Source organism: Silene latifolia, chromosome Y, assembly GCF_048544455.1.
Source record: "Silene latifolia isolate original U9 population chromosome Y, ASM4854445v1, whole genome shotgun sequence".
In the NCBI taxonomy this organism is placed as follows: Eukaryota; Viridiplantae; Streptophyta; class Magnoliopsida; order Caryophyllales; family Caryophyllaceae; genus Silene; species Silene latifolia.
Window position 1 is genome coordinate 26,374,377 of NC_133538.1, and position 27,214 is coordinate 26,401,590.

A 27,214-nucleotide genomic window follows, 5' to 3' on the forward strand; every position below is an offset into this window, starting at 1 on the left:
AGTGATTAACAATAATTAATAAGGGATTAAGAGAATTATACCTACTAATGATTCCAGTAATAAAGCAAAGAATAAAAGAAGTACTTGAATGCTTGATTGAGAGGTTGTCAATCTCCCAATAATAACCCAAATAATCTTCAATTACCCAAAATAAAGGATGAACAAGAGAGAGATTAAGGAAATAAAACTTGTATTAAAACTTGATTTAATGTTGATTACAAGATTAAAGAGAGATTTGATTGATATTAACTACACTAAAGATTGCTAAGAAGAACATGCTCTTCTAATTAGACTAATGGGGTATTTATAGTGGGGATTAGGTGCATGAATTAGGGTTAACTAAGGGTTTAAATGACTATTAATTCCCTTGTTGAGGAATCGCCGGTCTCTTTAGGGAGACTCCGGTCTCTAGGGAGACTCCGGTCTCTAGAAAAAGATGTGCATCCTTCCTTGAAGCTTGAAGAAGACGAAATGGGACTGTCTGGGAATCCGGACGTCTTTAGCACGGGACGGGCGGATTTGGCGGCTTCTGCCTGGGCGTCCAGAGGGTGAAGACGGGCGTCTTTGGGAGCTTTTGCCCGGGCGTCCAGCTGAGGAAGACGCACGGGTTGTGGGTGGTGGACGGGCGTCTTCAGGGGAAGATGCACGGATTGTCAGGCAGTTTCTTTCCTTCTTCTTTTCTTCCTTTTTCTTCATAAAATACTTGAGGATTTCCTCGGGGATGCAAGGATCCTTTCTCATCATTGCCCATCTATTATAGTATGTACAAAGGCCTTCTAATCTTGTCTCTCCTTGATGCTTGGTCATTGAATTCAATCAATTTAGCCTCATTTTGCCATGAAAATGCAAGGTTTGCACTCCTTTCCTACCAAGGACACAAAACTTCAAAGAATATGCAAAACAAAGAACTAAAGACAATAAATGACCCAAATATGCACTAAAAAGCATGGGAACAAGGCTAATTCGGGGACTAAATATGCTCTAATTATGGTCACATCAAAATGTCCATTAGTCCACTGCAAGTTTGAAACTCTATTGTTACCTGGTTGCAAGTTACAAGATGTGATGGTGAAGACCCTTTAAAGTTTGAGTGAAACCTAGAATCTTCCTCGTTCACATCCTTGATAAAAACTTTTAGCACATGTACCTGATTGAGCAATATGTTGGAACTTGGAAGCCATCCATGGACATTGGAAAATACCTTGTTGTCTTTCGAAAGGTGTGGGAGATGTGGACAAAGTGACATTGCTCGGTCTATTGATTCTTTTCGGTCTACGCCATTTAGTTTAGTATAGATTCTAGCAAATTAGGACCACCAATGTGGCAAAGCTCTTCCTCCGGAGTTTGAACTAGTACAAATTAAACTCAATACCTCTAGATAAGATAGGTCAGTCCTTACCTTCACCATACCTGTACCTGAATAGATGAACCCGAATATGACCTGAAATTTGAATTGACCTGCCATGATCTAATCCCCCATGAATTTTGCTCAGCCAAACTGACCATTACCTTTAATGGTTCGATAATAGGCTACTTACACATGCTATTCATGCACAAACCCTAAATTTCCTGACTAGAACGGAAACTTGCCTGAAAACCAACTACGCCCTGATGACTAGATGATAGCACACTTCGATACATCCCTAAACTCTAAATGACCTGGCCTCAACTAACCTAATTTATACCCGACACAAATGACCTGTTTGTTAGGTTATTCGAAGGTCTATAATGTGATATTTGCAGTATGAAACTCCGGTGTTCATATATTGAAGCTTCTCCGTCAAATGTCTTGACAAATTGAAATGTCAAGATGAAATTAAAAACTCAATATTTAAGAAGCTGATTTACAGTAGAAATATCAGAGTTGCATAACCATTTTAAGCAACACTAAAAGAAGAGGCGGCGCTCTCAACGAACTTTTTTGCTCCTTTGAACCATCTCTTGTCTCCAGCTTGAGCCTTGCAGATGTAAAGCTTACCATCCTTGACAGTGGCTGAAATCAATTGGTGTTTGCCACCCTCATCACCATCTGCTGTTCTTGTCAAGACCGATATGGAATAGTATTGCTTCCCGTCAATCACGGGTGTGTCTGTTTCAAGGATGTTTGCTGATGCAACAACACCTGAGTCGAAACCACCATGCCAAAATTTACCAAAAGGTTTAAAAATCTAAACCATTTAGCAATAAAATTTCATGACCTGGATTTAAGACCAGCTAGCACAGTATATCCTTGCGGTTCCCTATAAACTAAAAGCATTAGCCGAAAGAAATCAAATCGAAATCTTATAAATATATATATATATATATATATATATATATATATATATATATATATATATATATATATATATATATAATCTGGTTGAAACGCAACGTGGATGCGCCACGTGTCAATCCAGCATTAAATACACATATTTATTACAGCTGAAATTAAATACAAACATAATAAATGTTGTATAAATCTCAGCAAAATATTAATTATAGTTTAATAAATTTTATTATAAAATTATATTAAATAATTACGGTGATTTTATTCTAAATTTACTAAAAAGTTATATTGATAAAAATTCTAAAATGTAAATAATTACGTTCATTTTGAAAAATGCTTTCAATTGAGTATAATTTTCATTATATTTATTGAAATATTTATTTTGATATGTAGAGATGATTAAAGTGACTGTCTCACAATGTTTTACATTTATGTAAAAAAACAATTTGAGAAATATAAAACTTAGACTATTAAATCCATTAAGAAAAATATATTTGGAATAGTCGTATATATTAAAAACACAACTTTAAAAAAAACTACTAAGAGATAAGTTTTTATAGTCTGGGAATGAAAAAAAAATATATTAGACAAATTGAATACATATGAGATTTTGATAGGTTTCAATAGCTTGATAACGAGTATGTGTACGAGTGTGTATGTAAATAGTGATCGCGAGTGCATTTGAATAATCAAAACACGTTACATTTTTCTTTAATATCTTTAATTAATTATGTATAAGTCAAATGTAAAATATTGATTATGACTAACTAAATACTCCGTATTACTTTTAGTTAAATATTTTATATGTTATCTTTTAAATACTTTGAAGTTAAACATCAAAAAATAATATTTGAGAAAGTTCAACCTATTATATTTACAGGTAATAAACTCTAAAACATCATTATATATAATTGTTTAAAAAAATAAAAGGTGCAAATTTCTCTTAGATATGTTTGACACATATCACATGCAAGATACAATCAAAACATTTGAATAAGTTGAGGTTGAACTCTATATGTTTTATAGATAAATGTCGCATGTTATACATAAAAAATTAAAAATTATATAAAATTATGTTCACATCATTTTGAATAAATATTAATTGATTTGAGACATAAAGTATCGTGAAATGATATAACTTGAGAACTTATTGTTGATTGTTGTATTATTCGAATAAATTTTATTTTGATTAATATGATATTTCACCAGTCACAAATCTATTTATAAAACGTTGATCATGCATAATTAATTATCACTTATTAGTTTTAATTAAAACTCTTATGTATTTTATTTTATAACATTGAAGTTAAACCTAAAAATATTAAATTTGAGAAAAAAAAATTTATAAGATAAAATATTGAACGTTATATGAATTATATAATTTTTCTTCAATTATAATCATAAATTATTAAAACAGACCGCGCGAAGCGCGGAATACTACCTAGTCTATATATATATATATATATATATATATATATATATATATATATATATATATATATATATATATATATATATATATATATATAGGAATGGGATCATGTGAGGATACACTATCTTTTTGAGGATTGAGGATTTCGTTACAATATCGGAGGTTCTTCAATACAATATCACGGGTTATTCGATAAAATATCACGGAAAAAAAAGCACTGCAAAAAAAAAAAAAAATTATAAATTTGTTTTTTTTGGCAAAGGTCAGATTTTTCGTGATATTGTATTGAAGAACCCGTGATATTGTATTCACTAATCCTCAATCCTCAAATATTTAGGAGTCCTCACCGGATCCGGACTCTCTCTCTCTCTCTCTCTCTCTCTCTCTCTCTCTCTCTCTCTCTCTCTCTATATATATATATATATATATATATATATATATATATATATATATATATATATATATATATATATATATATATATATATATATATATATATATATATATAATTGTGAGTGCATTTGAATAATCAAAACAAAAGTAATAATTATTAAATAATATATATAGTACTATAAACGAAATGAAAAATTAGAAAAAAAAACGTTATATTTTTCTTTAATATCTTCAATTAAAATATATATACGTCAAGTATAAATATTAATTATGACTTGCTAAATATTACTTTTAGTTAAATATTTTATATGATCTTTTAAATATTTTGAAGTTAAAACTCAAAAATATTATTTGAGAAAGTTTAACCTATTTTATTTACAGGTAAACTCTTAAATATCATTTATATATAGTTGTTTTAAAATATAAAAGATGCAATTCTTATAGATATGTTTGTCACATAATACATGCAAGACACCATTAAAATATTTGAATAAGTTGAGTTTGAACTCTATATGTTTGATACATAAATATCACACGTTATACATAAAAAATTAAAAATTACATAAACTTATATTCACATCATTTTGAATAAATATTAATTGATTTGGAACATAACGAATCGTGAAATGATATAATTTGAGAACTTAATGTTGATTGTTGCATAATTTGAATAAATTTTATTTTAATTAATATGATATTTGATCAGTTCCAGAATAATTTATAAAACGTTGATCATGTATAATTAATTATCACTTATTAGTTTTAATTAAAATTGTGTGTATTTTATTTTAAAACATTGAAGTTAAACCTAAAAAAAATTAAATTTGAGAAAAATTAATTTATTTTTATTTATAAGTAAAAATATTAAAGGTCATATATTATTTATGTTATTTTTCTCCAATTATAATAATAAAATTTTAAAACAGGCCGCGGAAAACGCGGATACTACCTAGTTTGAATATATTTTCCTCCTAAGCTTTGGGAAACTCATTGGTGGAGCTTCTAATCTTCTATATTCAATTTTGTACAACTATGTTTCTGAATTTTGAGAAAAAGTTTGGTGAGTAAAGAGGAATATCATGTACTCTTCATCTATTTATTTGTCTCACCATTGTGGGAGGGAAATGGTGAGGCGATGAAACTTGTAGTTAGACAGAGGAAAATGCAACTTTGTAGGATGTGAAAACCTGGCGTCTGATCTGTTCATCTACTCCAAAATACGTTCTTACTAGTTTTATTCGTGTGCACTAAAAATTGCACGGGTTTGCTCATTAAAATTTTATTTATAAAAAATGGATAGATGAACAAAAATTCAAATAAAAATGCAAAAAAAAAAAAAAAAAAGCATTTGCTTAATACTTAATCTGGTTCTTATGAAATGGCTTATTTTTTTTGCTTTGTTCTTATGAATTGCTCATTTTCATACTTGAGTATGATTTGTGTGACTACAATTTAATGTTGAAATCGTGAAACCCGCAAGCCCCTCATATATATATTTATTCCATAATTCTTGTACCAAAAGCAAATGAATTAAGTCGTAAAAATTGGAGGGAAAATACCATGTATAAGGACCTATTAGTAAAGAACAAGAAACTATTTTTACGGGAAAAGCTGACATTCTGACACCATTAGAATTTTGGAAAACAAAATTCGATATGGCGGTTATTATTATCGTATATAAGAAACTTAAAATCGTGAAACCTAATTCAGATTATGGATCATGTCATTTAATCATATGGGTCAGGTTAATTCAGATTACATGCCAAGTTCGGGTGTCGGGTTAGGTAAAGATCGAGTTATTTTTGCCAAGTATATGCTTACCTATATCTATACTATTAAGGAGATTCGATTATCATAATTCAGGAACAATGAGTTAACTTGTTTTCTAAATACAACCCAAACAAATCGAAATTAAAAATTTAATAACTAATCGAGATACATTAGACTAACCTTAAAGTCGTTAATATATGAACTAACCGTTAGTCTTCCTTAAAACGGATATACAGTCCCAATTGGCATATAGGACAATACTTTTACTTTTCTTTATGCATTAACCTCTTATCTTATTCATATTATTTGACATTTTGACTCGTATTAAACTTAAACGGATACACCTGTCTTAAATGAGAATTTGCTAAACTCGTTTAACAAAAACACATACACGGAAAATTATTTGTGTTCACCGTAATTAAGCCACAATAAAATTCAATCACTGGAGAATATAACCCATTGAATTGGGCTAATCCCTACTCCCAAAAACCAGGTCATTAAAATTAATAACCCTAAACGGCTAAACATAAAAGGCAGTGATACTCTATTGCTCCATCGCCATTTTCATTCTGTTTGCAGTAAAAAAAATAAGTCCAATAAATGCTTCCCTAAGTTGCTCCCTCAAAAAAAAAAAAAAAAAAAAAAAAAGACCAAGTAGCATGAATCTCATTCACAACCTCTTAATCTACCACTTTTGATCTTAGTCAACTTCAAGTAAGGTTTTGGATTTTAATTCGTCTTTATTGAGACAGTTTTCAATTGGATCTGTGATAATTTAGGCCTTCCATTCCAATTTATGAGGTTTGATGATAATATCAATTTTAACTGTTTGATACCAAGTAAAAAGAAATTACCCTTTTAAATGTGTTTTTTCTATACTTATTTCATCCGATTTTATTTTGTTTTTATTTGAAAATGTAATCATTTTGTGATTTTTCTTTTTAATCTTTTTTTTTTTTTGAGGTTTATGCTGATATTTTATTTTTTCTTTAGCTCTTGTACCCAGATTTGCTCCATGCAATTTATAAAAAATATTGTGATTTTTATATGAAATTAGAGTAACATTGTTATAATATTTTTATTAATTTGTACTGTAATTTTTATTATTTTGTTGTTTAGCATATGAATAAATGCCCGCTTTCTTTTTTATACTTAAACTACGTTTTAGTTTATGTTTTGGTGTAAATTAAAACATTTTAATATATGGAGAGTGAAATTCTGAAGAGTGGGATGAGAGAGGCTAATTAAATAGCCAAGGTGAACGTGGGGTTTCTACCAAATGAAAAGTCTTTTTTTCCCTAAATTCAAGGGACCAATCAGAAGAGTTTAAAAAACTTAACTATTATACTATGTAGATACTAATCAATACGAAGTATTATCTATCTATCTATCTATCTATATTATTAAAGAAAACTTTTTTTGATATCTATTTATATTATTAAAGAAAGTTTTTTTCGAGTATTATGGAGAGTCCAACTTTTATAAACTACATAATATATATATTTAATTGAGTTAATCTAAAAAGCTATTAAATTCAATGTGATATAGTTTATAATGATAGTGTAATAAAACTATGTAACTAAACTACTTGATTAGATTTATAGTTATAGACCATGGTTTACATAAAATAAAACTCTACCCCTAACTTCACATGAATCCTATTTGCATTAAAAAAAACCTGATACATCAAATTATACTCTAATATAATATATATATATATATGTATATATATATATATATGTATATATATATATATGTATATATATATATATGTATATATATATATATATGTATATATATATATATATATATATATATATATATATATATATATATATATAGGCGGGATCTCATGAGTTTGGTTCTTACGGTGAGTTGTGAATTTAGAAATCAAGACCATTAGATTAAGGGAAACAAACGGTTGTGATTGAATAAAAGAGCGAAACAAAGCTTGGGATTTAAAGAGTCGCGTTCTTCCCCCTGTTCTCCATTCCCTAATAACACTCTCTCTCTTAGCTTTCCTTTTCATAGTTCGTCCTTAATTTTTTCATTCTACTCTCTAATAATCTCCATTCCCAGATAAAAAAGCGCGTTCATCATCTATCTCTTACCTTTATTTCTTCAATAATCATGTCAGGTTTCCTTTTTAATCCTAACTTTTGAAGAATCAATCACAAAATCATCAAATCATAGATGTAATTGAAGATCTTGAGTTTTACTCGTATGATAGATATGGAGTTAAATCGATAAAGTGATCAAGACCGAAATCGGAGATTTAATCCTACATAATTTGTAGTTTTAAGGCCTTCCTTGCTTATTCCCCAATACTCGGTGACAAATTTTAGATCCTGTCACACACCACTCAGTGGTATGATTCTATTTAATAAGTCAGTTTTTTTTTCAGCATTATATTTGTGGTATTTCATTGTGCGGAGGTTTGAAAGTTGTAGCCAAGATGATGCGCGTATCCTCGCGTCCTGGTTGAGTTTCAACAGAAGAGATTTTCCAAGATTAAGTAGCCAAGAGGGGAAGATGTGCAAGAGACTAAGACTTGCTGTGCTTTAGTGTTTATATGGATTTTAGCTGGAAGTTTCTGCATTTTTTTTTTCGGAATTACCTGTGTATTCTTTCGACCGCCTGAACTTATATTCGTATTTTTTTCATGTACTCATTGTGTGTAAAATGTAATGCTTCCATAATTCCTTAATAATTGGAAAATTAAATAACACTAAATTACATAAAATGGTGGACATGATTGATAATTATCTTGATCTGAATTTTATATAAGGCAAGATTCTGAGAAAGAAGCTTGGTGAGAAGAAGGTCACAGAGCTAAGGAAGTTGGAGGAGGTGGTTCCCCTGATTAGCGAGTCAACAAGGAAGAGGAGGCGTGCAAAGCCATTGAAAATGGTGGACATGATTGAGAAGGTTTTAATAGAGAACGAGAAACACTTTGATGTGAAGAATTCAGGTCAACTTGTGCCTACAAATAAAGCAAGGACCAGGATAGAGAAGCAAAAGAAGATGATTTTGATTGAGGAAGGGAAACATATAGATGTGAAGGGTTTCTGTCGAGCAGATATAGGGATTAAAATGGTACGAGTCACCTGAACAGCCTAAATTTCTAAATTAATTAGCGAGCATTATAATGATCATCCATTCGGGTCGATACGGGCTGCTTGTCGAGTTTTGTTGATGACGATGCTCAGTTCTTGTGTTGCATCGGATGGTGATTGATCGATTGGGTGAATGGTGGGCTGCTAACTGATGTTGGCTTATCCATGCAGGCTGCTTGATTCCGAATTGAGCATGTTTGATCGTTTGTTGATGTAGGCTGATGTTGGATGAACGGGGAATTGGTGTTTGAGGTGGTATTTTCTTATGGTGACTTGATTATATGTAATATAATTAAATATGTAAAGGAGGAAGCATGTTAGCTGATCTGGTCACGGCTCAATAATATTTCATGTCAACAAATTATTGGGATTCTTTAGACTCATACTCATTAAGACTGACAAAAAATGCGATTAAAATTATGAACATCCATAAATAATGATTGTCGGGTGCTTGTATAAAAAATTAGCATAATGACAAAATTAGATAAGCGTGAAAATAATAGAAGAATAACACAACAATAAAAGTACAATAACATCAGAGTAACACCACAATAATATAACAATAGCACTACAATAACACAAGAATAACAGTACAATAGCACCACAATAACACGGGAAAAAAAGAATAAAAAAATAAAATAGTAAAAAAATCAAAGTGACACCGGAATAACATCACAATAACACCAGAATAACAATACCATTAGAATAACAACACAATAACACGTGGTAAAAACAGAGTAAACAAATCAAAGTAGTAAAAAAAATATAAGTGACACCGGAAATACATCACAATAACACCAGAATAACAGCACAAAAAAAGAGTAAAAAAATCAAAGTAGTAAAAAAAATCAAAGTGACACCGGAATAACATCACAATAACACCAGAATAACAGCACAATAACATGTGGTAAAAAAAAGAGTAAAAATATCAAAGTAGTAAAAAAAAATCTAAGTGGCACCGGAATAGCATCACAATAACACCAGAATAACAGCACAATAACATGTGGTAAAAAAAAGAGTAAAAAAATCAAAGTAGTAAAAAAAATCTAAGTGACACCGGAATAACATCACAATAACAGCACAATAACATGTGGTAAAAAAAGAGTAAAAAAATCAAAATAGTAAAAACAAATCTAAGTGACACCGGAATAAAATCACAATAACATCGGAATAACATAACAGCAGAATAACAACATAATAACATGTGGTAAAAAAAGAGTAAAAAAATCAAAGTAGTAAAAAAAATCTAAGTGACACCGGAATAACATCACAATAACACCAGAATAACAATAACAGCACAATAACACGTGGTAAAAAAAGAAAAAAAAAATCAAAGTCGTAAAAAAAATCAAAGTAAAAAAAAAAAGCACAATAACAGCATAATAACACGAGGTAAAAAATAAGAGTAAAAAAAATTTAAGTAAAAAAAAATTTGGTACAAAAAGAAAAAGAAAAAAAGGTAACATAATGAGAAAATTAGAGAAAAACATAAGAGAAAAAAAAAATCAAAGTCATAAAAAAAAGCATAATAACACGAGGTAAAAAAAGGAGATAAAAAAAATTAAAGTAAAAAAAAAATGAGTAACATTAGAAAAAAGAGAAAATAAGTAAATGACAGTGATTTTATATAACAGGTAAGATTAGATCTTGCCCATTCATCTCTAATATAATCTAGTGGCTGAGATTTCAAAGCGCAAACTCACCATAAGAAAACAAACTCGCACGATCATCTCTCTCTCTCTCTCTCTCTCTCTCTCTCTCTCTATATATATATATATATATATATATATATATATATATATCAAGTGAGTCTTCTTACTATATATGAGTCAATAAGTCCTCTTAGAGGCCATTGGATCTTGAGAATAAAGGGCTGAGATTGAAATGGAAATATGATAATTAAGGGAGTGTTTAACACTCTCTCTCATCCCCACCCTAATTACACCACTAAGCACACTACATATACCTTTGTCCCTCTCTCTCTAACTCACTTCTCCCACAACTCACTTCTCTCCCATCCAAAGAAAACAAAAACTCTCCTCTCTTCTCTCACTCTTCTCACCCGACACCGATCCCCTTCCTCTCCTCCGCTGCCTGCCACCCCGACCACAGCTCTACGACTTCACCACCACCCCAACCCGAGAAATAAAACCACCCTCACCACACAATACAACACGCCACCGCCACGCCCAGATCTGCCTTCCTCTCCACCACCATTAATGCATGTATTTTATATAAGGTTTTTACCTCATTTTTACATGCATTTCTGTACTATTTTACGTGGCATCTAGCTACAAATACCCCCGAATAGTCTACTTTGGTTCGTCTTGTGTAAATTGCAGGTACAGACCGGAAAGAAGATAAATCGAGCCTAAACTCGTCCCATTTGTATACATTTATGGAAAATAAGGAATCGGAGCTTGGAATCTATCACTTTGAAGACGCGTGAGCTGATTTCGGAAGGTGTCGAAGTGCCTTATGTGCTAATATAGCTCGATCGACCTCTTTTAAGTCGATCGAATGCTTTATTTCTGAAGTTTAACTCGATCGAGTAGTTTTCATACTCGATCGAGAGGGCCATTATAAGGAGTTACTCGATCGAACGGTTTTTCCATTTGATCCAGAGGATTTGCTGCGTAGTTACTCGATCGAGTTGTTTAATTCCACTCGATCGAGAGGATTTATCCTTCAGCCGTGTTTTCGCCTTATTTCATATGGGCTTTTGTAATTAGGTTTATTAATTAGGTCTAGGTAAGTTTCTCGTGTACTATATTACATGATAGACTGCGTTACTCTCCAAAAACTCTTCTCCCTCACTTCTTCCTTTTCCTTTACTCTTTTCTACTCTAGACTACTCGGATTCGGAACTTGTAATCGGTACATTTACTCCTTTTTATTTCTTAATCGTAATTGTTATTTTAATTCTTCCCTTTTCTTATTACTTTTCATTATTGCTTTATTCAATCTCCCTTAGCATTACTATCATGTTTAATTACGTTTATCTATGCATTATTATTGTTGGTTCGGTGATGATACGTAGCTACTTCCCTTTTGCTAAGACTAGGGAATCCATGATTATAAAGGAGTAGTAATTGTTTTATTAGGTTAATGCTTGCGTACTCTTTGTTGTTAATCGCTGCAATTAATTGTTTCTGCCTAATTGAGTCGACGCAATTAGTCATAAAATCGTAGTAAACCTTGACCTAGACCAGAAAGTGGGAAAGGTAAGACTCGTAGCGAATATTAGGGCACCTTAGTAAGGGCGGAAGCTAAGCTATTTGTGCTTTAGGGCGAATTGAGACCGAAAGGAGATATTCACTGCCCCATAGACCATACTTGAATTGAACTGAGACCTAGATTGCTTGACTGAATAATCATGGTGAACCGATTGTCTTAGCTGCTTTCTCCTTATTTGCTTAATCATTGTTCTCTTGCCTTTTCTCTCTTTCTTAATCTCTTTAGTTTAGAACAAACAAATTCAAACCCCCGATTTGGTTACCGTGACGGACTTAGTAAAGTTAACATTTTCCCATCTCCCTGTGGAGATCGACCCGACTTCTCTAGCTATATTAGTTAGAGCCAGTTGGTTATTTTTGATAGATATACGACTAGCCAGTCAAAATTTTGGCGCCGTTGCCGGGGAGGTGGCGTAATTTTGTTGCTTTATTTAAGTTTGTCTTTCGTCTCAAGGAATTCATTCCTTGAGACTGATCTCATTTTTTGGCAAAGTTTTTGATTAGTTTGCAGGATATCTGTTCTAGAAAGAGAACATTGTCATACCTCCTCCAGTCTGTAAATTCTATCTGCCAGGATGCTGAATATAGCTAACCATTCAGAGCGAACGGTGGATTCCCTTCCAAAAGGTTTCTTACTACCCACTACTGAATCGGGAATCTTTGGAATCCACCCATCTTACATACAACTGGTCGAGAGAAACCTCTTCAGGGGGGGTACCTCGAGAAGATCCGTGTAGGCATATATAGCTATTTACAGAGTACTACTCCACCATTCCTCTTGCTGCTAGGGTGACACAAGACAGAGTGAAGGGAGTTCTCTTTCCCTTCTCTTTAGCTGATGATTCCCGGGAATGGTAGAGGGATTTAGACAGGGAAGCAGCCAGTGTAACTGACTGGAATTCCCTTGCCTTAGCCTTTTACAGGCGCTATTTTCCACCACAGCGCACTAATGCGTTGAGAGCTCAGATCACTGCATTTGAGCAATTGCCCAATGAAGACTTGAATGGGGCTTGGACTAGGTTCAAGAAGCTCGTCCGTTCTGTGCCTCATCACGGTTTCAAGCGCTGGCTCCTATGTACCCAATTTTACAACGGGTTATATCCAGACCAGAGAGCTATCCTTGATAATGTAGCTAAGGGGAGATTCACGAAGAACGTAGAGGATGATCAAGGGTGGCGTCTTATTGAGGAGATGGCCATCCATGTTGCCGAATATGGAAATCCCGAGGAAGTGGGAAAGTTAACGAGTTGGTAACAGCTGAGGTGGAAATTCCTAGCAAAAGTCTAGGTAGTGCGGAGATTACAGAGACTATTGGTGAGCATGCACAAGTTTGTGGTATTACTGAGCATGTGGAGATATGCGGTAGATGCGGCATGTAGGGGCATGACCCCATTGGTTGTATGGCGAGAATAGAGCGTGTCCTTACTTATCAGAAATACAAGCAAGGAGTTCCTTTTTCTCAATTATATGAAGAGATGACAAATGTTTCTACTCCTTCTACGCCAGTGCCACAGCCAAAACCCCCTTCTATAAATGGAGAGATTTCCGAACTGAAATCCTTGGTTTTGAACTTAACACAACAGTTTGGGGAGAAATGCAACAAGGATAATATCGCCATTGTGAAGTTAAGATTAGAAGTCGCGCAGTTAACACTCGCGAAAAACCAAGCTAACCATCCACCGTCGTGCGACCCAGTCAATGCCATAAATCTCCGAAGTGGCCTTACTTATGAGGGGCCAAAACTGCCAGAAGACGGGGTAGTGACAGCGGATGATACCCCGGATGACGATTTGGAAGAGTTTACGGACGATATTCCTGCTTATTACTGTCCAGGAACTCGATCGAATGAAAATACCACTCGATCGAGTGAATTTTCTCCTCCAACAACTCGATCGAGTGAAATTCCTACTCGATCGAGAGATGGCCAAATAACAGGTTTTGATCGAGTACCCCATTCTTCTCGATCGAACATTTTGGCAGATGAAAACACTCGATCGAGTGAAAATTGTACTTGATCGAGGAAACCTGAAATACAAGAGCTCGATCGAGTGGTTCAAATAGCTCGATCGAGTAATTCTCAAGATAAAATCACTCGATCGAGTGAAGAAAGTGCTCGATCGAGTGCGGAACCGGTGAGCTTCAATTTCGACATCTAATTCCGCTCACCGTGTTATCTTCCCCGCTCAAGACGTCACGTCTTTGATAAAGGTAAAGAGAAAGTCGCGGGTCCACTAATTGCTACCAGTACCCTTTCCAGGGCGTCGGAAGGACGCGAGGTTGAGCGGCAGATCACGGTAAGTTTGTGGACGTTGTGAAGAACCTCCAGGTAACTGTCCCTTTTACCGAACTTATTATCCAGGTACCTACCTACGCTAAATTTATGAAAGATATTGTGACGCGTAAGAGAGAGCTAAGTGAATTTGAGACTGTTTTATTTTTGGAAGAGTCTAGTAATTTACTCTTAAATAAGGCTCCACCTAAAATGAAGGACCCGGGTAGTTTCTCTATTACCTGTGTTATAGGCAATGAAGTAATTGATAAGGCTCTTTGTGATTTAGGAGCCAACGTCAGTGTCATGCCCCTATCTATCTGCAAGAAATTAAATATGGGTCACCTTAAAATGACTAAAATTACCTTACAGATGGCCGATAGATCTGTTAGGCGACCCTTGGGTGTCTTAGAGGATGTGCCTGTGAAAATAGGCAAGTTCTTTATACCAGTGGATTTTATTGTTTTAGACATAGCTGAGGACACCCGGACCCCAATTATACTAGGAAGACCGTTCTTATGTACAACTGGGGCCATCATTGACGTCAAACAAGGGGGTTTGACTCTTGCAGTAGAGGATGACGCGATTACTTTCAGTCTGCCTTGCACCTTGGCTCAGCCAATGATAGAGGATACATGTTATTCTATTGATATTATTGACGAGTTTATTTATGACTTCTGGTCGGGTTCTTTTATAAAGGACCCACTAGAGGCTCTTATGCTTTTGGATGAGTGTGCAGATAACCCAGATAACGATGACGCTGTGTTGGATTTGATTAAAGCTGATTTAGATGAGCGTGAACTCACCGACGTCGAGGGAGAGCAAGTGGAACACATGATCAGTACCCTTTGCTCCATAGAGGTAAAGTTACCTGAGCGTAAGCCTCTCCCCTCTCATCTAAAATATATTTTCTTAGACGATACTGAGCAATGTCCAGTCATTGTTAGTGCTAAGCTTGATGATGATCAGCTGACTGCCTTGTTAGCTGTGCTTAAGAAAAACAGGAAAGCTTTGGGTTATTCTTTGGACGATATCAAGGGGATTAGTCCTGATATTTGTATGCACAGGATAGAGCTGGAGGAAGATCACAAGCCTTGCAGACAGGGTCAGCGTCGGCTAAACCAAAAGATGCAAGATGTTGTGATGGCTGAGGTAATGAAGCTGCTTGACGCAGGTATTATCTATACTGTTGGTCATTCTAAGTGGGTGAGTCCAGTGCAGGTAGTCCCTAAGAAAGGAGGGACTACTGTGGTTAGGAATGACAAAAATGAGTTAATACCTACTAGAGTAGTGACTGGTTGGCGGATGTGTATAGACTACGAGACAAATGAATGCCGCCACCAAGAAAGATCACTTTCCCCTTCCTTTTATTGATCAGATGGTAGAAAGGTTAGCTTCTCATAAGTTTTTCTGCTATTTAGACGGGTATTCAGGGTTCTTTCAGATCCCTATTCACCCAGATGATCAAGGTAAGACTACTTTTACTTGTCCTCAGGGCGTGTTTGCTTATCGCAGGATGCCTTTTGGTTTATGTAATGCCCCTGCTACCATTCAAAGGTGCATGATGGGGATATTTTCAGAGTATATTGAGTCTATTATGGAAGTTTTCATGGACAATTTTAGTGTTTATGGAAGTAATTTTTCTAACTGTCTGTCTAACCTTGATAAAGTGTTGCAGCACTACATTGAGGTTAACCTTGTGCTTAACTGGGAGAAGTGTCATTTTATGGTCAACGAGGGAGTTGTCTTAGGGCACTTAGTTTCTGATAGGGGAATAGAAGTTGATAAAGCAAAAGTAGAAGTGATTCAGCAATTACCTCCTCTTGTTAATGTCAAAGGAGTAAAGAGTTTCCTTGGTCACGCCAGCTTTTATCGCCGGTTTATTAAGGATTTTTCAAAAATTGCTAAACCACTTACACAGCTGCTACTTAAGGATGCCCCTTTTGTATTTACTGACGAGTGTCTTTCTGCTTTTAACAGGTTAAAGCAGGCTTTGGTATCTGCACTGATCATACATCCTCCCGACTGCGATTTGCCGTTCGAAATAATGTGTGATGCCAGTGACTATGCACTAGGAGCGGTGCTAGGCCAAAGGAAAGACAAAGCTTTAAATGCAATCTACTATGCGAGCCGAACTCTGGATGAGGCTCAAGTGAAGTACACCACCACTGAAAAAGAATTGCTACACTACTACAAATTCAGGCAACTATAACGCCCCTTTAACAACGCTTATTCACGAAAATCACCATAGACGTTGTAGAACATATGGCGCGAATTTTACTAAAATTAATTACAACGGTTATGGTTATATAACCGTTGTTATAAGTTTTAACAACGGGTCAAACATGCACAACCGTTGTTAATAGTTTGGCGCAAAATTGGCGCAAAGTTAGTGAAAAGTAATCACAACGGTTATTTTTTAAACCCGTTGTTAAAACTTTTTAACAACGGTTTTTGTTTAACAACCGTTGTCAATACTTTCCATACTATAAATCACACAAATACAGATCAGCTACAGCCCACAAAACACAAACCTTAACACAAACACAAACACAGACAAACACAAACACAAACACAAACACAAACACAAACACAAACACAAACACAAACACAAACACACACTTTCTCATCGTCTCTTTCTCTCTTTCTCATCATCGCGCTTTATCATCTCGCCAATCACGTTGGTTTCATCGTCTCTTACTTTCTCTAATTATCAGGTAAATCTCGCCGTCACTGTTGGTTTCATCGTCTTTCATCGTCATTATTTTCTTTTTCTAATTATTTCATTTGCATGTATGTATTTTTATCGACCATTATGTTATTTCTCTAAGTATTATTCGCTTAATTAGCTAGTAAAATAAATTAAATAAAATAAAACAAAGAAGAAGCAAGATGATAGAGAGGAATGCATGATAAAATTAATTAATATATATATATATATATATATATATATATATATATATATATATATATATATATATATATATATATATATATATATATATATATATAAATACATAAATTAAAAAAATAATTACATTGATAAAAATGCAATTCTTATATTTTCATAGAGAGTCTTATTCTCTTCTATGATATCCATCCTCTCCTCCTTAGCTATTTGGAGGTTTCGTTCAGCAGTTGCTATATCGTCATATAGCTGCAACAACTACTGCTCTGTCAAGCCATTTTTTTGGCGTCCTTGAGTGCGGATCGAGCATCCACAAGGTAGCTCCTGAAACTGTCCTCATTGTGGAGCAACCAGCGGATAAAACGGTTTTTGTTCTCGGTCATAGTAAGAGTCTTAAAGATGGTATCATTCATTTTTTTGATGAAGTTTGGAGTTTGTTTGAAAGATTAATTAGGGTTTGGAGTTTGTTTTAGCAATTAGGGTTTGGAGATAGTGAGATAATGGAATGGTGGTTGAGATAATTCATGTATTTATACTAAGTAATGTGTCGTTTGAGTTGTTTTTTAATTAATATATGTTTAGGAAGTTGTGCCATAATCATCATCATATCTCTCTCTGCTGCTTCAAATCTTATTATAACCCTTCTCATTCCATATATTGTCCATTCATATGCAGGGATGGCAATAATAATGCATGCATCGGAATTATAACGGGCCGTAATTATGCATGCATCTAGTAATATTTAATTTTATTTTTTATTTTATTTTTTAAAAACAAACAACAACGGTTATTGAGAAAAAACCTGTTGTCTTTAGTTATAACAACGGTTTTTTATATTACAACCGTTGTTATAACTTTCCCACCAAAATTGAGTCACACTTTCCACAACGGGTTTGTATACTTAAAATCGTTGTTAATATATTTAAGAACGGGTTCCTTAAGAAAACCAACCGTTAAAACCTTTTACAACGGACGCTTTAACAACGTCCACTTTTTTATATAACAACGGTTTTTAACCGTTTTATAGCCTGTATCTGTAGTAGTGCTAGCTATAATTTATGCCTTAGAGACATTTCGTTCCTATTTTATTGGGTCAGAAGTCACTGTTTTTACAAACCATGCAGCTTTGAGGCACCTCCTTGCTAAGAAGGAGGCTAAACCAAGGCTATTGAGATGGATACTCCTTCTTCAGAAGTTTGATTTATAGATAAAAGATAAGAAAGGAGCTGAGAACGTTGTAGCTGATCATCTATCGCGACTGTCACGGCAAGAGGGAGAAGATTCTTTACCTATTGATGAGTCTTTTCCTGATGATTCTTTATTTGCCATATTGTCTTCTATTATTAACCAAGAACCTTGGTATGCAGATATAGCTAATTACGTTGTCAGTGGCAAGCTGCCGCCTGACCTTTCTCATCAGCAGAGGAAGCGTTTTCTGTATAACGCTAAGCAGTATTTTTGGGATGATCCTTATTTGTTTAAGGAATGTGCAGACGGTCTCTACAGACGTTGTATTCCGCAGTGGAGGCCAAAGTAGTCCTGGAAGGCTGTCACTCATCCTCTTATGGTGGTCACCACGGTCCATCGCGCACCGTGGCTAAGGTACTTCAGTCTGGTTTTTACTGGCCTACTTTGTTTGCTGATGCTAAGTCTTTTATTTCAGCTTGTGATGCCTGCCAACGATCAGGGAACATTTCAAAGAGACATGAGATGCCACAAAATGGTAACTTAGAGGTCTAGGTTTTCGATGCCTGGGGCATTGATTTCCAGGGACCGTTCCCGTCTAGTAAAGGTAACAGGTATATTTTAGTAGTTGTTGATTATGTGTCTAAGTGGGTTGAAGCAATTGCTTCACCCCATTGTGATGACAAGACCGTGATAAAGATGTTTAAAAAAATTATATTTCCCCGATTTGGTGTCCTTAGGGTCGTCATTAGTGATGGGGGAATGCACTTTAAAGAAAAGAAACTAACTTCGATTCTGTCTAAGGTTGGTGTTCAACACCGGCGTGGTTTGGGGTATCATCCCCAAACTAGTGGTCAGGTCGAGGTCTCTAATCGCGAGATTAAAGAGATCTTGTCTAAAGTAGTTTCTAAATCACGGAAGGACTGGAGTCTTTAATTGGAAGACACATTATGGGCTTACGAAACTGCCTTTAAGACACCGATTGGTGCATCACCTTATCTGTTAGTTTATGGGAAATCATGTCATTTACCTGTTGAGTTGGAATGTAAGGCTTGGTGGGCAATTCGTGAACTTAACTTTGATCCTAAGTTGTGTGGTCAGAATCATCTTTTGCAGCTAAATGAATTGGAGGAGTTTAGGCTTAATGCCTATGATAGCTCGCGCATTTACAAGGAAAAGACGAATAGATGGCATGATAAAAAAATTTTACCTCGGGAATTTCATGTCGGGCAAAAGGTGTTGTTGTTTAACGCTCGACTGCGATTATTTCCTGGCAAGCTGAAGTCCAGGTGGAGTGGTCCTTACACGGTGATAGCTGTCACTAAATTTGGATCGGTTGAGCTAGAAGGTCCCGAAGGAAATCGGTTCAAGGTGAATGGGCAATATGTGAAGCATTATCACGAAGCAAATAAAGCACACAATCATGTTGAAGTCTTGTACTTCGACAAGCTTGACGCGCCAGTTAATTGATGCCATAAAGGTCGTGCGGGACCTCTTAAACCTGCGCTTTCCGGGAAGCAACCCGGACTGTTTTTTTATTGTATTTTTGTTGAACTTATTTCTTTTCCCTTAGCTGTATGTTGAACTTTAAACGTCGAACTACGCGTCCCTTGCATTTCCTATGCTTCTTATTCGTGTTTTGCAGGTGCAGCAACTCGTTCGAGTAGTTTTTCTACTCGATCGAGCACTTTTTGCTATGATATTCACTCGATCGAGTAACTGCAGTACTCGATCGACATGCTGCAAAATCGCGTTCACTCGATCGAGTAATATATTCGCTTGATCGAGCATTTTTTACACCAAACCACTCGATCGAGCTATTCTGAGTTGCTCGATCGAGCTGTTCCGTCTTCCAGCCGCTATTTTTTGTTTGTTGAGCTGCTGTGTGACTACCTATGACCGCCCATGTTCATGGTCGGTTTGGGGAGGTCCCTCTTCATGACGTCTTATAAGTTCTCCGACTCCTGTTCTCCTTTTCTCATTAGTTTGCATTTCTTTCCCTATTTTTAGTACATAGAGGGCATTGTACGGTTTGGTTTGGGGAGGTATGCATCCATGTCTGTGTCTGCATATTTTCTTGCATTTCCGCTTGCACGTTTAAGTTTTTCGCATGCATCGTTGTTAATTCAAAAAATCACATAAAATTCAAAAAAAATTCACGTTTAATTTGAGTCGGAACGTTTGAACTTTGACGCTACATTAAATCTTTACCTCTACCCTGCATATTCTTAACATATTGTTGGCATGATAATGTGCATAATCTACGAGTTTTTGTTTCTCTCTTATCTGAACGAATAGACTTGACTCACGTATTGGCAAGCTACATTATATTCTGAGGTTAGAGCTTTATAAACTGGTGACATTTATGACCGGTTTCATTTAGGATGTGAATAGTACTCTCTGTAAGGCATGTAACATCAATTTGCATAAGCATGAGTCTAGTCTTCTTAATACCTGTATGCATTCGGTCTATGGATGGTGACACTTGTTAGGAGGGGCATTTCCCTTTATTTCATTCTACCCATGAGCATCACATAGCCAAATTGTTTTTTTGTCCTATTAGCTACATTCTATAATTTTGCCTACCCTAGCCGAGCTAGTAATGAGTAGTTGTTTGGAAAGCTTTAATGCAGTTTGGTTATATATCTGATTTTAGAAGTCGGTGGAAGAATTGAAGGGAATGAAAAGAAAAATGTTGTGAAAAAGAAAAAAAAAACAGAAAAAAGAATTGACAAGAAACATGAGAAAAAGAAAAGAAAGAAGAAAAACCATAAGCGAAAAATGAAAAAATTGTATAGTTGATTTTCACTCCCATGTCTTATTTATTTATTATGGGGAGTTGACAAGTTTATGGTGTTTTGTGAGTTGAGTGCATCTAATTTGCACTGTTTTGTATTGTTTAATTGAGTATGAAGTTGGGACGCAGTTCAATATTTGGATCCGTTGTTGCTAGCCAGGCTGTTAACTCCACATTTCGAAATTCATCTTAGCCCCTTCTTACCCATTACCTCACTTACCCAAATTTAAGTCCTCGGCATGTGTCTTGGTCATTAGTTCGGTTGGAATGCGTATGTACGGTTGTAGAGACTTTATTCATGTTAACTGCATGCATGTTCTTATAGGTCGAGTTAGGTGAGTGTCTTTACTCCTTTCTATCTTTTACTTATATACTCACCCTGTGCTTAAATTTGAGTGATGAACGACCCGTGAGAGTGCGATGTCTTCGAGTCTTGCAAGATCGACGGTTCAGTAAGTTTGAAACATTGATTTAATTCGTTTGCACTTATCACTTGCCACTTTGTTAGTTGTTGCATTAAACTGGTTTGGCGGATGATTTGTAGCTGATACGTTGGTCCCGTTCCACTGTTTATTCTTAGTTGCATTCATAGTTTGCTTGGGGACAAGCAAAGGTTTGGTTTGAGGAGCTTTGATGCGTGTATTTTATATAATGTTTTTACCTCATTTTTACACGCATTTCTGTACTATTTTACGTGGCATCTAACTACAAATACCCCTAAATAGTCTACTTTGGTTCGTCTTGTGTAAATTGCAGGTACAGACCGGAAAGAAGATAAATCGAGCCTAAACTCGTCCCATTTGTATACATTTATGGAAAATAAGGAATCGGAGCTTGGAATCTATCACTTTGAAGACGTGTGAGCTGATTTCGGAAGGTGTCGAAGTGCCTTATATTCTAATATAGCTCGATCGCCCTCTTTTAAGTCGATAGAATGCTTTATTTCTGAAGTTTAACTCGATCGAGTAGTTTTCATACTCGATCGAGAAGGCCATTATAAGGAGTTACTCGATCGAACGGTTTTTCCATTCGATCGAGAGGATTTGCTGCATAGTTACTCGATCGAGAGGTTTAATTCCACTCGATCGAGAGGTTTTACCCTTCAGCCGTGTTTTCGCCTTATTTCATATGGGCTTTTGTAATTTGGTTTATTAATTAGGTCTAGGAGTAAGTTTCTCGTTTGCTATATTACACGAGAGACTGCGTTACTCTCAAAAAACTCTTCTCTCTCACTTCTTCCTTTTCCTTTACTCTTTTCTACTCTAGACTACTCAGATTCGGAACTTGTAATCGGTACATTTACTCCTTTTTATTTCTTAATCGTAATTGTTATTTTAATTCTTCCCTTCTCTTATTACTTTTCATTATTGCTTTATTCAATCTCCCTTAGCATTACTATCATGTTTAATTCCGTTTATCTATGCATTATTATTGTTGGTTCGATGATGATACGTAGCTAATTCCCTTTTACTAAAACTAGGGAATCAATGATTATGGAGGAGTAGTAATTGTTTTATTAGGTTAATGCTTGCGTAGTCTTTGTTGTTAATCGTTGCAATTAATTATTTCTGCCTAATTGAGTCGACGCAATTAGTCATACAATCGTAGTAAACCTTGACCTGGACCGGAATGTTGAAAAGGGTGAAACTCGTAGCGAACATTAGGGCACCGTAGTGAGGGTGGAAGCTAAGCTATTTGTGCTTTAGGGCAAATTGAGACCGGAAGGAGATATTCACTGCCCCATAGACCATACTTGAATTGACCTGAGACCTAGATTGCTTGACTAAATAATCATGGTGAACCGATTGTCTTAGCTGCTTTCTCCTTATTTACTTAATCATTGTTCTCTTGCCTTTTCTCTCTTTCTTAACCTCTTTAGTTTAGAACAAACAAATTCAAATCCCCAATTTGGTTACCGTGACGGACTTAGTAAAGTTAACATTTTCCCATCTTAATGTAGAGATCGACCCGACTTCCCTGGCTATATTAGTTAGAGCCAGTTGGTTATTTTTGATAGGTATACGACTAGCCTGTCAACCATCAACCTCTGACTACCACACCACGGCAGCCTCTCCTCTTCTCCAACCCCAAAACTCGCCACCACCACTAAAACAACCCTCAACAACTCGCCACCACCACTAAAACCACCCTCAACAACTGCCACCGTACCCACGCCACCACGCCCTCCCTCCCTCCCCAGCCTAAACCACGCCACCACGTCCTCCGTTCCTCCTTCTCACCATTTATGACATCCTTCCTCCTCTTCTCCACCAACACAGCCATCTACTCACGCTTCCCCACCGACCACCACTCGCCCTGCCAGCAGTCACCCCCACCCCCATCAACCACCACTAAAAAAAAAAAACGAGATCTAAAAATACCAAAAAAAAACGAGATCTGGTGTGTGGCGAGGGTGTTGTTGTCGGTTTGTGGTTGTGGTCAGTGGTGGTGAGGAAAGGAGGACGGCTGTGGTCGGCGGTGGTGTGGGAAGGAGCTTTTTTTTTTAATCCTCGTTTTAATTTCACATCTCGTTTTCTTTTAATTTTTAGATCTCGTTTTAATTTTAGTTATTCTCGTTTTAATTTTTAGATCTCGGTTTAATTTCAGTTTTAACTTCAGATCTTGTTTTAATTTACATTTAAGATTTTTTTGTTTATTTGGGTGTTGGTTAATTAACTTTTTAATCTTTCTATTTATTAGTTTTTATTGGATTTATATTTTTTCAGATCTCCTTTATTTCTTATTTCAAATATCTTTGATTTCATTTTTTATTTACATTTTCCAAATTTCGTTTTAAATTTACATTTTTTCAGATCTTGTTTTTTAATTTACGTTTGATTTTTTTTTCTTTCTTTGGGTGTTGGTGTAATTAACATTTTAGTTTTTCTATTTGTTAATTTTTCTTGGATAAAATATTTTTCCAGATCTCCTTTATTTCATATTTCAAATATCATTTTGGTTTATACTAAAGTTATACTCTCATGTAGTAAAGTTGCACATTATGTGCAACTTTAATTCCTATAATGTGCAACTTTAATGGCATTATCTGCAACTTTACTACACACTTTGTCTAACTTCAGTTGCATTATGCCCAACTTCAATGACATTATGCGCAACTTCAGTGACATAATGCGCAACTTCAGTGGCATTATGCGCAACTTCGATGATATTATGCGCAACTTCAATAACTTCAATGATATTATGCGCAACTCCACTGACATTTTGCGCAACTTCAATCTCGTTTTGTTATTGTGTTGATTTCAAATCTGAATTACAATTTGGACTAAAGTTATATAATTTTGAACTAAAGTTATACAATTTTAGACTAAAGTTACACAATTTTGGACTAAAGTTATACAAAAAGGACTAAGGTTACAGTAAGACAAATTATATAAACTTGTCTTAAAATTAAATAAATTTCAAAGTAATTTTTGACTAAAGTTACACAAATTTGGACGAAAGTTACACACTTTTGAACAAAAGTTATACAAAAATGACTAAAAATACAATAGGACTAAATTATATAAACTTGACCTAAAATTAATTAAAATTCCTTTAATTTATCAAAAAGGACTAAAGTTACATAAATTTGGCTAAAGTTATACTTGTAAAACTTTGAAGTTACACACTAAAAAATACTGAAATGTCGTAAACTTGCCCTAAAAATACTAAAAATACTAAAAGTCCAAAAATATCCGTCAAAATCACTTTTTATTATAAAGTTGCACTATTCTGGATTAAAGTTATACTCGTAAAACACTGAAGTTATACTCTAAAAAATACTGAAATGTCATCAACTTATTTAAAATTACAAAAAGTCAAAAAAAAATTTCAAAATCACACTTTAGTATAAAGTTGCACTATTTTGAATCAAAGTTATACTTGTAATACACTGAAGTTATACACTGAAATGTCGTAAAATTGTCTTAAAAATACAAAAAGGCAAAAAAATATCCGTCAAAATCACTTTTTAGTATAAAGTTGCATTATTTTGGATTTAAGTTATACTCGTAAAACACTAAAATTACACTAATTAGCATTAGAGTTACATTCATAAAAGTGTCATAAACTTTGTAAAAAATTGAAAGCATAAGAAGACAAAAGATTAGTGTTAAGTAGGTAGGATAATAGATTAGTGCATGTTTAAATAAGTCTAGAGAGAGTGTGTAATTAATTAGTGTTAAGTGTGATTTTTGTGTTTCAATCTCAACCATGCATCTCCAAGATCCAATGTCATAGATAAGGACTTATGGACTCAATTTTTTAGGTGAATTCTCTCTCTCTCTCTCTCTCTCTCTCTCTCTCTCTCTCTCTCTCTCTCTCTCTCTCTCTCTCTCTCTCTCTCTCTCTCTCTCTCTCTCTCTCTCTGAGTTTGGTTTCTTATGGTAAGCTTGTGCTCACACTTTTGTGCTCACACTTTTATTGTAGTGTTATTCTTAAGTTCTTATCTAATTTTCTCATTATGTTACATTTTTTTTCTTTTTCTCTTTAGACCAGATTTTTTTTTACTTTAATTTTTTTTACTCTTATTTTTTACCTCGTGTTATTATGCTGTTATTGTGCTTTTTTTTTTTACTTTGATTTTTTTTACGACTTTGATTTTTTTTTTTCTCTTTTTTTTTACCATTTGTTATTGTGCTGTTATTGTTATTCTGTTGTTATTGTGATGTTATTCCGCTGTTACTTTGATTTTTTTTACGAACTTGATTTTTTTTTCTTTTTTTAACCACGTGTTATTGTGCTGTTATTATACTGTTATTCTGCTGTTATTGTGATGTTATTCCGGTGTAACTTTGTTTTTTTTTACTAATTTGATTTTTTTCTCTTTTTTTTACCGTATGTTATTGTGCTGTTATTCTGGCGTTATTATGATGTTATTCCGGTGTCACTTTGATTTTTTTTACGACTTTGTTTTTTTTTCTTTTTTTTTACCACGTGTTATTGTGCTGTTATTCTACTGTTATTCTGCTTTTATTGTGATGTTATTCCGGTGTCACTTTGATTTTTTTTACTACTTTGATTTTTTTATCTTTTCTACCACGTGTTTTTTTTGGTGTAAGGTAAAAATATATTGATCTAAAAAAAACCAAGTAGAAAAGATAGAGTTCGCGCTACTTGTATATATCTTATACAACTTTCTACGTATATCTAAAGTATGCCAAAAATATGATAGGAAGAAATCAAAATCAGTGCTTTAGACTATCAAGCCATCTAGAATCGCAACTAATTAGGGTACCATTGTTCAACCTCATCAATCTTCCGTGAATTTCCTTTATTACCTGTTGAATGATTGTCTCTGGTCGAGCAACCATATGATGTACTCTTGCTTCATTCCTAGCTTTCCATATTGCATACACAAGAGAAACATGACATGCCCCTATGTATCTCCTTTGTAGTTTTGTTTTCCCCCTTCCATTACCTGACCAATGCACAAGATTTGCGAGTGGGAACTGAACATGAAGGTGAGTCTGCAAGAGAGATAAACAGCGTCTACTGAAGCTGCAATCAGTCAAGAGATGATTATGAGATTCAGGTTCAACTCTGCACAGGTCACTAAGATCCTCTATCTGAAACCCCATGCTAATTAGTCTATCTTTGGTGAGTAGTCGTTGATGCATCCATGCCCAGTAAATCAAAGAAGTTTTTGGGACATTCAAATTGTTCAAACAGACAAACCGCCAGTCAACCTTAGCAGCCTTGGTCCTTAACTAGTTATACCCCTCAGCAACTGTGTATTCTTGATCAGTGTTGAGCCATTTGCTACCATTGTATGCTTGTTTGAAGAGAGCCATAATGTGAGTAATCTTTCTCCATGACCAGCTACTGTCTGAGGGAGCAG

General features: G+C 34.7%; 1 protein-coding gene across 1 annotated transcript in view; it reads right to left on the minus strand.

The window, feature by feature from the left end:
* Nucleotides 1–1,736: 1,736 nt before the first annotated feature.
* Nucleotides 1,737–27,214, minus strand: part of LOC141634499 (oxygen-evolving enhancer protein 2, chloroplastic) — a 39,090-nt gene continuing 13,612 nt past the window's right edge. The window contains exon 4 of the mRNA XM_074446649.1: nucleotides 1,737–2,137. Within this exon, the coding sequence (XP_074302750.1) occupies nucleotides 1,878–2,137 (260 nt within the window). The 3' untranslated portion in view covers nucleotides 1,737–1,877. The remainder of the gene's footprint in view (nucleotides 2,138–27,214) is intronic.